General features: G+C 45.8%; 1 protein-coding gene across 2 annotated transcripts in view; it reads left to right on the top strand.

The window, feature by feature from the left end:
- Positions 1-14,116, top strand: part of kif2a (kinesin family member 2A) — a 116,653-nt gene that overhangs the window by 34,837 nt on the left and 67,700 nt on the right. For both annotated transcript variants that reach the window (XM_033030010.1, XM_033030015.1), the window contains exons 5-6: positions 5,542-5,661; positions 10,880-10,980. In XM_033030010.1, coding sequence (XP_032885901.1) covers positions 5,542-5,661; positions 10,880-10,980 — 221 coding nt within the window. The remainder of the gene's footprint in view (positions 1-5,541; positions 5,662-10,879; positions 10,981-14,116) is intronic.

Below are 14,116 nucleotides of genomic sequence, written 5' to 3'. Positions count from 1 at the left end.
AAAATTACAATACAGTATCCCATCTCCTTTTACACATTGCAATGAATGCAATTTCTATTATTTCTTTCCACTTCCAAACAAAATTCTGGTTGGATTATTCAGCGTATGATCAACCTCGGTGAGACCAAGCGCAGGCTTGGCGATCGCTTTGCACAACACCTCCACTCAGTTCGCAATAACCAACCTGATCTCCCGGTGGCTCAGCACCAACTCCCCATTCCGAATCCAACCTTTCTGTCCTGGGTGTTCTCCATGGCCAGAGTGAGGTCCACCGCAAATTGGAGGAACAGCACCTCATATTTTGCTTGGTAGTTTACACCCCAGCGGTATGAACATTGGCTTCTCCAATTTCAGGTAGTCCTTGCTTTCTCCCTCCTTCCCCTCCCATTCCCAGCTCTCCCACAGCCTACTGTCTCCGCCTCTTCCTTTTTCCCGACCCCCCCCCCCCCTCCTGACATCAGCCTGAAGAAGGGTCTCGACACGAAACGTAGCCTATTCCTTCGCTCCATAGATGCTGTCTCACCCGCTGATTTTCTCCAGCTTTGTCAACCAACGGGATCCCACCACTGGCCACATATTCCCATCTCCTCCCCTGTCGGCTTTCCGCAGAGACAGCTCCTTCCGTAACTCCCTGGTCATTTCGTCCCTTCCCACCCAAACAACCCCCTCTCCTGGCACTTTCCCTTGCAACCGCAAGAAATGCTTCACTTGTCGCTTCACCTCCCCCCTTGACTTCCAATTTCAGGTAGTCCCTGCTTTCTCCTCCACTTCCCAGCTCTCCCTCAGCCCACTGTCTCCGCCTCTTCCTTTCTTCTTCCCACCCCCTGCACCCTCACATCAGTTTGAAGAAGGGTCTCGACCCAAAACGTCACCTATTTTCTTTGCTCCATAGATACTGCCTCACCCGCTGAGTTTCTCCAGCATTTTTGTTCCCCATTCACACAAGTTCTGTTATCCAACTTTCCTCACCCACTCCCTGCACATTGGGGGCAATTTTACAGAGACAAGTTAACCTACAAAGCCAATGCATCTTTGGGATGTGGGAGGAAACCTACATGCTTGCAGGGAGAATTTGCAAATTCAACACAGTGCCTGAGGACAGGATCGAACACAGATCCCTGGCGTGTGAGGCAGCAAGTCCACCAGCTGTGCCTCTATATTTTATTTTCCAACACACAAAAAATTATACGTTGATAGCTTTGGTTACTAAAAAAAAAATAAACAATCCATTTTCAGTCTTAAATCTCTAAGTGATGCTATGTCCCCCTTTACTGTATGTTTTAATTCAGTTCAAGACTATGGGGCAGTACATTGGCCATAAAGTTGCTGCCTAAAATTGCCAGAGACCCAGAATTGATCCTGAACATGGGTGCTGTCTGTATGGAGTTTGCTCCTTTTCCCTTTGATCGCATGGGTTTTCTCCGGGTGCTCTTGTTTCCTTCCACATTCCAAAGGTGTGCAGGAACCTTTTTCAGACCCAACCCAAAACGGAATATTTTCCTTTTGTCCAGAGATTCTGTCTGACCTGTTGAGTCATTCCAGCTTTTTGTGTCTATCTTCAGTTTAAACCAGCATCTGCAGTTCTTTCCTACACACACGATACTATACGATAGAACTTTATTAATCCCAGGAGGGAAATTGTGTGTGTGTGTGTGTGTGTGTGTATAGTTATATATTCATATGTAAATATACGCTGTTTTGTTTTCTCGTTTATAACATTGTTTACAGAGTACTATGTTTACATATTCTGTTGTGCTGCTGCAAGTAAGGATTTCAATGAGACTTGAGAGAATAAAACACTCTTGACTTGCGTCACTAATGTGTGGGATAGAACTAGTGTACGGGTGATCGGTGGTCAATGTGGACTCGGTGGGCCGAAGGGCCTGTTTCCACGTTGTATTTTTAAATTAAAACCAGAGGAAATCTAAAGAAGGGTCTCTACCCGAAACGTCACCCAATTTCTTCTATCCAGAGATGTTGACTGCTCCTTGGAGTTCCGCCGCACAATTAAAGCATGGAACTTATCCATCTTCACCCTACTATAGGTACCCAACCAGAAGCAATTACATTTAAGGTAGCTCTTTTTTTCCCCAAGAAACCTTTTTTGTTTAAATCCAAGTCAAGAGTCAAAAGAGTTTTATTGTCATGTATCCCAGATAGGACAAAGAAATTCTTGCTTGCTGCAGCACAACAGAATATGTAAACATAATACAGAACAGGGGATAAAAGTTCACTGTGACTATATACCGTAGACCATATATATATATATATATATGCAATAAATAAACAGATACAATGCAATAGGCTGTTATTTTTCAGAGTTTGGTGGTGGTGTTTAAATTCTATTTAAATTCCATTTCGAATATTTTTGAGGACCAGGAAACCAAGAAGCAAGAGTTTCTCCAGGGAGCGATTCTGCGTTGGTTTTCAGCGGTCGTGGCGAGTGGACAGCAATGGCGGCCAAATCTCCCACCATGCAAAGGGAGGGAGAAAGTGGCTGACGCCGACCAGTTGCAGAGGCAGTGCGAGTGTGCAGGGCGGCACATGCGCACAACCACGGCTGATGATGTGCTGGCCAAAGATCTTCGCTATAGGATCTTTGGTGCTGGCTGTGGTTGTGCGCATGTGTAAGGCGGCTGGCCGTGCCGGCGGACGAGGAGCGGACGGAGACCCGAGTCACGGACAGCCGGCGGAGACGGGGAGAGAGGGAAAGATAGAGAGAGAGAGAGAGAGAGAGAGAGAGAAAGATAGAGAGGGTGTTTGCCAAGTCGGGCAAAATGGCATGGCTTTTAGGTTGCCCGGTGGGTCTGTGGGTTGCCATTGGCAACTGGGCAACCGCTAATTTTGAGCCCTGCTATAGTTCTCACTATTCTGGTTTACTCTCTTCTTGTGCTACGGGGTAATATTGGCAATTTACCAATCAATTGTCTCCTGACTCTAGTGATTCTTGAAATATCACTTTCAATGCCTCCACAATCTCTAAGCCACCTCTTTCAGAACACTAGGGTACAGTACATCTGGTTCAGGTGACTTATCCATCTCCACCCCTCATATGGACATCAACTTATTCATGAGTTATGTTAATGAGATTCAAGAAAATAACTATAATCTTTAAAAGGGACTTTAAAAGGGACTTTACTGAAAGGTTATGCATTTTTATGGTCCGTGAGAAATTATTCACATGTACTTCTTTGAGAGATACAGGTCGAAGTCCTCGGGTCCAGGGGTCCGGAACGCTACCAATCAATGTTGTACAGAGACCCGTGTAAGGAGTGAACTGCACATGCTGGTTTAAACCGAAGACAGACACAAAAAGCTGGAGTAACTCAGCGAGTCAAGCAGCATCTCTGGAGAAAAAAAGCTGATGTTTCGGGACGAGACACATCTTCAGACTCAATTCCGATTAGGATGTCTGAAGAAGGGCTCCGATTCGAATCGTCACCTGTTCTTTTTCTCCAGAGATGATGCCTGACCCGCTGACTTACTCCAGCTTTTTATGCTTTTCTTTTTAATTAATCTCTCCCTTCTGCCTTCAAGCAAGCGTTTTCGATGCACATAGTGGGCAGCTGCATGCAGCGCGTCAATGAAAAAAACCAACATCCTGTACTCTAAATTATTTAGTATAGGCATGTCTCCAAATGAGCCGATTCAACCAAGGGAGGATATATATAGTGTGTGAAAAAAAAAGTTACATCATTTGTGTCACGTGTAGTTCACGATGTTCATTCAAGATTTAACGCGAAAGCTCGGGAAACGGCCAAGTCACTCGCACAAATAACATAAATGCCGAGTACCGTGGGAACTCTTTATCTATCCCCGTTATATCGTGCGAGACTCGTGCTGGACCACGACCTCTTCACTCTTGTGACATCTTGCATCAACTCGCCCCATGAAAAGGCCGCTTAACTTCCACCCCCTGACACTTTTCAGGTACGGAAATTTCAGGTGCATTACTGGTATCTTCCACTGTGAAGACTGATGCAAAAAAGTTATTCAACTCCTCTGCCATTTCTTTATTCCCTATTATCACTTCTCCTGCATCATTCTCCAGTGGTCCAACTTCCTCTCTTGCCTCTTTCGTTCTCTTTATATAACTGAAGAAACTCTAGCTATCCTCTTTTATATTATTGGCTAGCTCACCTTCGTATTTCATCTTTTCTCCCCGTATTGCCTTTTTAGTTACCTTCTGTTGTTCTTTAAAAGCTTCCCAGTCCTCTGGCTTTCCACTAATCTTTGCTATGTTATATGCCTTCTCTTTTAGTTTTATACTGTCCTTTACTTCCCTCGGTCAGCTTTCTCCCCCTAGAATCTTTCTTCCTCTTTGGAATGAAAAGATCCTGCGTCTTCTGGATTATTCCCAGAAATTCGTGCCATTGCTGTTCCACAGTGTACCCCTGCTAGCGTCCCTTTCCAGTCAACTTTGGAAGTTCCTCCCTCATTCCTCTTTAGTCCCCTTTGCTCAGCTGCAATACTGACACATCCGATTTCACCTTCTCCCTCTCAAATTGCAGATTATCATGTTGTGGTCACAACTTCTAATGGTTCCTTTGCCTTGAGTTCCCTTATCAAATCCGGTCCATTACATAACACTAAATCCAGAATTGCCTTTTCCACTCCAAGCTGCTCTAAGAATCCATCTCGGAGGCACTATAAAAATTCCCTTTCTTGAGGTTCGGTACCAATCTGGTTTTTCCCAGTCTACCTGCATATTGAAATCTCCCATGACCACCTTGCCTTTTTTACATGCCAATTTTATCTCCTGATGTAACTTGTATCCTATGTCCTGTCTACTGTTTGGGGGCCTGTAAATAACTCCCATTAGAGTCATTTTACCCATATAATTTCTCAGCTCTTTCCACAATGACTCCACATCTTCTGATCCCATTTCACCCCTCGCTAAGGACTGATATTTATTCCTAACCACAGAGCTACCCCACTCCTTCTGCCCACCTTTCTGTCTTTCCGATAGGACGTATAACCCTGAATTTTCAGCTCCCAGCTCCGATCCGCTTGCAGCCTCGTCTTCATAATGCCTACAGCATCATACCTGCCAATTTCCAACTGTGCTACAAGTTCATCCACTTTTTTCCTTATGCTACATGCATTCAAATATAATTCCTTCAATTCGGTGTTGACCATTTCATTTCTCACAACCATCTTGATTTTACCCAACCTTAATCTTCTCAATGTTTTAAACTTTCTGTCCTGTTATTTATGGAAGAGTAGGGACATGGGGTTGCAGGGGAAAGTCAATCACTGAACTAAAGATGCATTTGGGCAAACACTTCAATAGGCAATGCACAGGATGTATGATCCTAATGATGGCTACTTGGATTAGTATAGATGGGCAGTATGGGCTTAATTAGCCAAAGAGCCAATTTCTGTACTATATGACTGTACTTGCATAACATGTATTTGGATTACTTGTGTGGGTGGCTTATTATAGAAAACATCTTGTTCAAATGTATGCATTACAATTATGAATTGTTGAATTTGATCTTGAGAAGCTTTGATGTAATCATTTATTCTTCTTTCTCCCAGTGGCATCAACAAGATCAAGACCTAGCCAGCTTCCAGAGCATTCGTCAGCTGCTCATCAGAATGGTAGTGCTACAGATATCTCTCCAGCCCAGTCTGGAAAAAAAGATTTTGCACCACCAGGTAAGTGGAATGTGATTGTGTCTGTAAAGCTTGTACAAAATGCACTTAATAGATGTTTTACGTTGGGACTAAGTGAAGTTAAGGCAGATTTACCACAGCACATACATAGTGTTAATGAAGTGTGGACTTTTTCAAATATTTATTGTGTAGATTTCATTTGCAATGGAAGCAAGTGGCCTACCAGTCTCTTGAGTTAATTAGGTAACAAGTATTGATTAATTTTGATTGTTGTTTGGTGACTTGGAAATTGAAAGTGCCTGTATTTTGCTCAATTACACGTATTTTAAAATGGCACAGAGCCTAGAGTTACAGTAAAGGCAAGTAATGGGATCCTGAAGATATCTTTAGAGGAACCTAAGCCCTTTCATTTGCTTGATTCTTACTGACTCAAAAACAAGGACTGTGGGGACAATGAGCACATTGACCACTGTAAAATGGTGGATGGGTTAAATCACATTAGAGGAGTGAAGCAGTGATGGGAAATAGTATATTTCAGGGAATAGACACAGTGCTTTGCCGCTGCATGTGTTAGTACCAAAGGCTGTGTTGTCTTTTTAGTGTTTGAGTTAAGGCCATTTGTTTGGAAGGATTGGAGAGGAACTTGAAGTGAGAGGGCAAACAATGATACAGAGAAGAATAGGGTCAAAATGTAGAAGAGCTAAAAGATAATGGTAACTGGATTGCAACCTGAGCCACAGATGCATTGGTGTAGAGGTGTATTAAATATGAGGCACAAAGGATTGTGTGGGGGTAAAGGAGCACTAGCACTGGGGAAGTTCGATTTGGAAGGACTAGATAATCCTTTAAATCTATCTATACGTGACTAAAACTCTGATCCTGTGCACTTCCGGTTTGCGCGGTTTTTCTATTTGCGCAAAAACGGTACATGATAGCGCTATGTTTTTTGTCAGATTACTCACTGTTCTCCTGTGCTGCTTGTGCAACAAGTTTTGTTCCGATCAGTGGTACATTGTAAATGTTACGTGGTATATTGTAAAACCGCACATGCACAGATTCCTTCAGTTAGCACCATGCAGATTGGTCTCATCTGTCAGTCAATGCCACGGCCGGGACGGCGACGCCCCTTCCTGCCCCACCGGTGGCAGCCTGTCCCAACTTACAAACTCCTCTTTTCCCTCCTCATAGTAACTTGTCTATCGTCTCCCCCACCACCGGCGGCAGTGGGGGATGGTTCAGTGGAGGTCCAGGTCCCGTCTCTCTCCCTCATCACTCACCCATCTATCCCGCATTGGCGATCCCGTCCCCCCGTGTCCGTCTGTTCCGCCGCCGCCGCCATTGCAGTAAAGGGCCTGTCCCACGACGCGAGTTTACCCAAGAGCTCTCCCGAGTTTAAAAAAATCAAACTCGTGGTACTTCATCACTGTTGAAAATACTTCACAAGTTTCACTAACTTACCGCGTTTCCGAGTACCTGCCGTTAGCATTACGAGCCGCTACCAGACGTCCACGAGGTCCAACGTACCCGCTACGTACATTGTACGTACTTGCCACGAGGGAGGTGAGGAGAGTGTGGGGGGGATTGAGGGAGAGGAAGGGGAAGGGAGGGAGAGGGGGAAAGTGGGGGAGGAGGGGGAATAGAGGCAGAGGAGGGCATTGAGGAAGTTCAGGAGGGATAATGGGTGGGATAGGGGGAGGTGAGGAGTGGGCGATAGAGGGATTGGAGGGGGTAGATTTTAGATTTAGATTTAGATTCCTTTATTGTCATTCAGATCTTTCGGTCTGAACAAAATTATGTTGCCTGCATTGGTTCTCATACACAGAACCAATAAAAACAAAACATACAATAAACACAAATTAAACATCCACCACAGTGAGTTAACCAAGCACATCCTCACTGTGATGGAGGCAAAGTCTTAGTCTCCGTCTCTTCCCTCCTTGTTCTCCCTCTGCGCTGAGGCGATCGATCCAGGACGGAGATGCCGCCCTCCAGTCCAGCGGACCTCCGTGGTGATGTCGCCGCCTCCGAAAGCCGGAACGCCGTCTCCGCTCCAAGACGGCCCGCCACAGCATCAGCTCCGGGCAGCCGCCCCAGCTCCAGGCCGCCGCCCCAGCTCCGGGTCCCGCAGTCTCCGCTCCGGGCCACTGCCCCAGCTCCGGGTCCCGCAGTCTCCGCTCCGGGCCGCCGCCCCAGCTCCGGGTCCCGCAGTCTCCACTCCAGGCCGCCGCCCCAGCTCCGGGTCCCGCAGTCTCAGCTCCGGGCCGCTGCCCCAGCTCCGGGCCGCTGCCCCAGCTCCAGGCCGCTGCCCCAGCTCCGGGCAGCCGCCCCAGCTCCGGGTCCCACAGTCTCAGCTCCGAGCCCCGGTGCATCAGCTCCAGGCCGCCGCCGAAAGCCAGAACGCCGCACCAGCAAGTCGGGCCACCGCTGCCTCAGCCCCGAAGATGGCCAGCCTCTCGTTGGTGAGTCCTGGCTGGCTCTGCCTCCGGAGCCTCGGGGTCAGTCGCAGGCTGGAGGCCGCCAGCTCCACCAGTAGGCCTCAGCGCAGACGGAGGCAGAGAAGGGGGATACGACACGAAAAAGTCGCATTCCCCCGAAGGAAGAGACAGAAAACATGTTTCACCCCCCCCCCCCCCCTAACACAACCCAACAAACTAAAACTTAAACTAAAACTTAACCAAAACAAGACAAAAAAAACAACAGAAAAAAGTAAAGACAGACGGACTGCAGGCGAGCCGCAGCTGTTAACAGCGCCGCCACTTCCGGTATGGAGGGGAGTGGAGTTATGGAGGGAGGGAGTGACTGAGGGGAGGGGAGAGGGAGGGAGAGTTGGGGGAGGGAAAGGAAGGGTGAAGCAGAGTGGGAGGGAGTGTTAGGGGATGAGGGGAAATGAGCCATGCCTGCGCAGTTGGGGGCTATGAGTGAATGGTGCAATATTGCGTGCGTCTGCGATATTACGTGAATGGTGCAATATTACGTTGGGGGTACGGGTGAGTGGTTGACTATTGCGTTGGGAAACGGGTTGCGTTGACCAGGACCAGGCCTCCCACTTAATCTAGTTAAATTGTAAAGGAGAAGATGCTGGTAGGCCGTGGGCCGAGCATCGAAAAAGCATCTAGAATTTAACTTTCGTGACCTATGTCTGGTATCTACCTGAAATTTGGCACAGGTTTAGATAAAATATCATTAAGAAGGAATTCGTAACTCGTCAGTGCCAAAAGTTGCACACTAATTAATTAAGATAATTAGAAAATTTAATAGAAAAAGTAACAGCGCCCTCTGGTGCTCAATATTACGTAGCTTAACATTACTCTATGGGGAGCTGGATTCCGTGCTGCGGGCTATTTACTTCCTGGCACAGGGAGATCACATAACGGGGAGAGAGAGAGCCCAACAGAGCAGCCAGCCTTCCGTCCAGTAGCTACCCGCCAACCATCCCCTCCACCGATTGCGTCTGTGCCGAAGGCCACCGTGGTTGGCTGGCGGGCGGGCCAGCAGAAGGCGCTGGCGTGGCGGCTGGTTCCGCATGGCGGCCGCTCGCAGCTGCCTGAGCTACTTCCCTCCCCGGCCACAATGCGATGGCTCTGCACCCAGAGCTCCGCGGCAGCGGTGAGTGAGTTGCTGCAATGATCCCCAACCCACTCCTTCTCAACGCTCCTGCCCTCCCCGTAACTTTACCCCTGGCGGTCCAGCCAAGTTTGCTACTTTGTTAGCCCAGGCCGTGCTAACTCGGGCCAGACTTCCCACATGCTGTGGAAAGGAACTCTCCACTAGCTAGTTGGAAAGCTTGGGTGGCTGCGAGCGGCCGCCGGGACCAGACAGCGTAACCAGCCACCACCTCAGCACCTTCTGCCTGCCCGCCAACCTCCCTCTCTCCCTCACTCCCCCTCTCCCTCTCTCTTCCCCCCCCCCCCCCACCCCCCCGTTTGAGATCTCCCTGAGCCAAGAAGTAAATAGCCCGCAGCACGGAATCCAGCTCCCAATAGAGCAATATGTTGTTGAAGTAAGACCAAAATGTGTTTTGTTCTTTGATGTGGGATTGGCACATTTCTTGATTGTCATAAACCGGAAATGCACAGCAGATGGTTAAGAATTGAGTTGATAAAAAAACAAATATAACATCTTCATCCAGCTAATGGAAGTTTATAAACTCAGTAACACTTAATTCGACACACTAAACAGCAATAAACTGTATATAATCATTTATTTTCCCAATCTTTTCGTTAAGATTTCATAGGTGGGTATGTCATGAATGGCTAGTTTACAAACATTGCATTTTTATTTGTATATATCAGTACACTCCGTCAGTAATCTTCGTAATTAGTAACATCCATATATATGTAATCTTCGTCTCATCTGTCCACAAGACCTTTTTCCAGAACTGTGGTTGCTGTTTTAAGTACTTCTGGGCAAACTGTAACCCGGCCATCCTATTTTTGCGGTTATCCAGTGGTTTGCATCTTGCAGTGTAGCCTCTGTATTTCTGTTCATGAAGTCTTCTACGGACAGTGGTCATTGACAAATCCACACCTGACTCCAGAAGAGTGTTTCTGATCAGTAGGACAGGTGTTTGGGGGTTTTTCTTTATCATGGAGAGAATTCTTCTGTCATCAGCTCTGGAGGTCTTCCTTGACCTGCCAGTCCCTTTATGATTAGTAAGCTCACCAGTGCTCGCTTTCTTCTTAATGATGTTCCAAGCAGTTGATTTTGGTAAGCCTAAGGTTGGGATGATGTCTCTAACAGTTTTATTCTTGTTTCCCAGTCTCATAATGGCTTCTTTGACTTTCATTGGCACAACTTTGGTCCTCATGTTGATAAACAGCAATAAAAGTTTCCAAAGGTGATGGAAAGACTGGAGGAAAGACAAGGTGCTGAGAACTCTATTATACCTGCGTTAAGGAGGCAATTATACACACTTGAGCAATTACAAACGCCTGTGAAGCCATGATGGTGCCCTGAAATGGGGGGATTATGTATAAACACAGCTGTAATTTCTACATGTGAAACCAAAATGTGTAAAAAAAAAACCTTTACTAAAATCTGACAATGTGCACTTTAACCACATATGATTTATTTTTAATTACAAATGTCAAATTGTGGAGTACAGAGGCAAATAAATAAATGATGGGTCTTTGTCCCAAATAATGTATCTACTTTTATCAATGTTAAAGAAATGTTTTAGTTTTTTAATATATTCTCCATCGGTTTAGAACCAACAACCCTTGGTGTTTGTCCTCTAACCTATGGTTAATTTACTTTTCAGCACGTAGAAAATCAAGTTGTGTTAAAGAAGTTGAAAAACTCCAGGAAAAACGTGAAAAGCGACGAATACAGCAACAAGAGATGAGGGAGAAAAGGGCTCAGGTTTGTATTTTTCACACAAAATGCTTATCATCTTACACTCCTATCTCCAGCTTTAACATGGTCCACATAACATGTTAATTAATAAAGTTAATATTAATAAAGCTCATGAGAAGCTAATGAAACTGGTAAGCTGGATCCAAAATTAATGAGCCCAGTGGAAGTGAGCAAAGGATAATGATTAACTATTTTGTAACGGGGAAGTTATTTTTGGTTGGGTTCTGCAGGGCACAGTAGAATAGATACATAGATACATAGAAAATAGGTGCAGGAGTAGGCCATTCGGCCCTTCGAGCCTGCACCGCCATTCAATATGATCATGGCTGATCATCCAACTCAGTATCCCGTACCTGCCTTCTCTCCATACCCCCTGATCCCTTTAGCCACAAGGGCCACATCTAACTCCCTCTTAAATATAGCCAATGAACTGGCCTCAACTACCCTCTGTGGCAGAGAGTTCCAGAGATTCACCACTCTCTGTGTGAAAAAGTTTCTTCTCATCTCGGTCCTAAAGGATTTCCCCCTTATCCTTAAGCTGTGACCCCTTGTCCTGGACTTCCCCAACATCGGGAACAATCTTCCTGCATCTAGCCTGTCCAACCCCATAAGAATTTTGTACGTTTCTATAAGATCCCCTCTCAATCTCCTAAATTCTAGCGAGTATAAGCCAAGCCTATCCAGTCTTTCTTCATATGAAAGTCCTGACATCCCAGGAATCAGTCTGGTGAACCTTCTCTGCACTCCCTCTATGGCTATAATGTCCTTCCTCAGATTTGGAGACCAAAACTGTACGCAATACTCCAGGTGTGGTCTCACCAAGACCCTGTACAACTGCAGTAGAACCTCCCTGCTCCTATACTCAAATCCTTTTGCTATGAAAGCTAACATACCATTCGCTTTCTTCACTGCCTGCTGCACCTGCATGCCTACTTTCAATGACTGGTGTACCATGACACCCAGGTCTCGCTGCATCTCCCCTTTTCCTAATCGGCCACCATTTAGATAATAGTCTGCTTTCCTGTTTTTGCCACCAAAGTGGATAACCTCACATTTATCCACATTATACTGCATCTGCCAAACATTTGCCCACTCACCCAGCCTATCCAAGTCACCTTGAAGTCTCCTAGCATCCTCCTCACAGCTAACACTGCCCCCCAGCTTAGTGTCATCCGCAAACTTGGAGATGTTGCCTTCAATTCCCTCATCCAGATCATTAATATAAATTGTAAATAGCTGGGGTCCCAGCACTGAGCCTTGCGGTACCCCACTAGTCACTGCCTGCCATTGTGAAAAGGACCCGTTTACTCCTACTCTTTGCTTCCTGTTTGCCAGCCAGTTCTCTATCCACATCAATACTGAACCCCCAATACCGTGTGCTTTAAGTTTGTATACTAATCTCTTATGTGGGACCTTGTCGAAAGCCTTCTGAAAGTCCAGATACAACACATCCACTGGTTCTCCCCTATCCACTCTACTAGTTACATCCTCGAAAAATTCTATAAGATTCGTCAGACATGATTTACCTTTCGTAAATCCATGCTGACTTTGTCCAATGATTTCACCACTTTCCAAATGTGCTGCTATCCCATCTTTAATAACTGACTCTAGCAGTTTCCCCACTACCGATGTTAGACTAACTGGTCTGTAATTCCCCGTTTTCTCTCTCCCTCCCTTCTTAAAAAGTGGGGTTACGTTTGCTACCCTCCAATCCTCGAACTACTCCAGAATCTAAAGAGTTTTGAAAAATTATCACTAATGCATCCACTATTTCTGGAGCTACTTCCTTAAGTACTCTGGGATGCAGCCTATCTGGCACTGGTGATTTATCGGCCTTTAATCCATTCAATTTACCCAACACCACTTCCCGACTAACCTGGATTTCACTCAGTTCCTCTATCTCCTTTGACCCGCGGTCCCCTGCTATTTCCGGCAGATTATTTATGTCTTCCTTAGTGAAGACGGAACCAAAGTAGTTATTCAATTGGTCCGCCATATCCTTGTTCCCCATGATCAACTCACCTGTTTCTGACTGCAAGGGACCTACATTTGTTTTAACTAATCTCTTTCTCTTCACATATCTATAAAAACTTTTGCAGTCAGTTTTTATGTTCCCTGCCAGTTTTCTTTCATAATCTATTTTCCCTTTCCTAATTAAGCCCTTTGTCCTCCTCTGCTGGTCTCTGAATTTCTCCCAGTCCTCTGGTATGCTGCTTTTTCTGGCTAATTTGTACGCATCATCTTTTGCTTTGATACCATCCCTGATTTCCCTTGTTATCCACGGATGCACTACCTTCCCTGATTTATTCTTTTGCCAAACTGGGATGAACAATTTTTGTAATTCATCCATGCAGTCTTTAAATGCCTTCCATTGCATATCCACCGTCAACCCTTTTAGAATTAATTGCCAGTCAATCTTGGCCAATTCACGTCTCATACCCTCAAAGTCACCTTTCTTTAAGTTCAGAACCGTTGTTTCTGAATTAACAATGTCACTCTCCATCCTAATGAAGAACTCAACCATATTATGGTCACTCTTGCCCAAGGGGGCACGCACAACAAGACTGCTAACTAACCCTTCCTCATTACTCAATACCCAGTCTAGAATAGCCTGCTCTCTCGTTGGTTCCTCTACATGTTGGTTTAGATAACTATCCCGCATACATTCCAAGAAATCCTCTTCCTCAGCACACCTGCCAATTTGATTCACCCAATCTATATGTAGATTGAAGTCACCCATTATAACTGTTTTGCCTTTGTTGCACGCATTTCTAATTTCCTGTTTGATGCCATCCCCAACTTCACTACTACTGCTAGGTGGCCTGTACACAACACCCACCAGCGTTTTCTGCCCCTTAGTGTTTCGCAGTTCTACCCATACCGATTCCACATCCTCCAAGCTAATGTCCTTCCTTTCCACTGCGTTAATCTCCTCTCTAACCAGCAACGCTACTCCACCACCTTTTCCTTTCTCTCTATCCCTCCTGAATATTGAATATCCCTGGATGTTCAGCTCCCAGCCTTGGTCACCCTGGAGCCATGTCTCCGTGATCCCGACTATATCATAATCATTAATAGCTATCTGCACGTTCAACTCATCCACCTTATTACGAATGCTCCTTGCATTGAGACACAAAGCCTT

The sequence above is a fragment of the Amblyraja radiata genome, chromosome 1 (assembly GCF_010909765.2).
Source record: "Amblyraja radiata isolate CabotCenter1 chromosome 1, sAmbRad1.1.pri, whole genome shotgun sequence".
In the NCBI taxonomy this organism is placed as follows: Eukaryota; Metazoa; Chordata; class Chondrichthyes; order Rajiformes; family Rajidae; genus Amblyraja; species Amblyraja radiata.
This window is presented reverse-complemented; position numbering and strand designations above follow the sequence as displayed.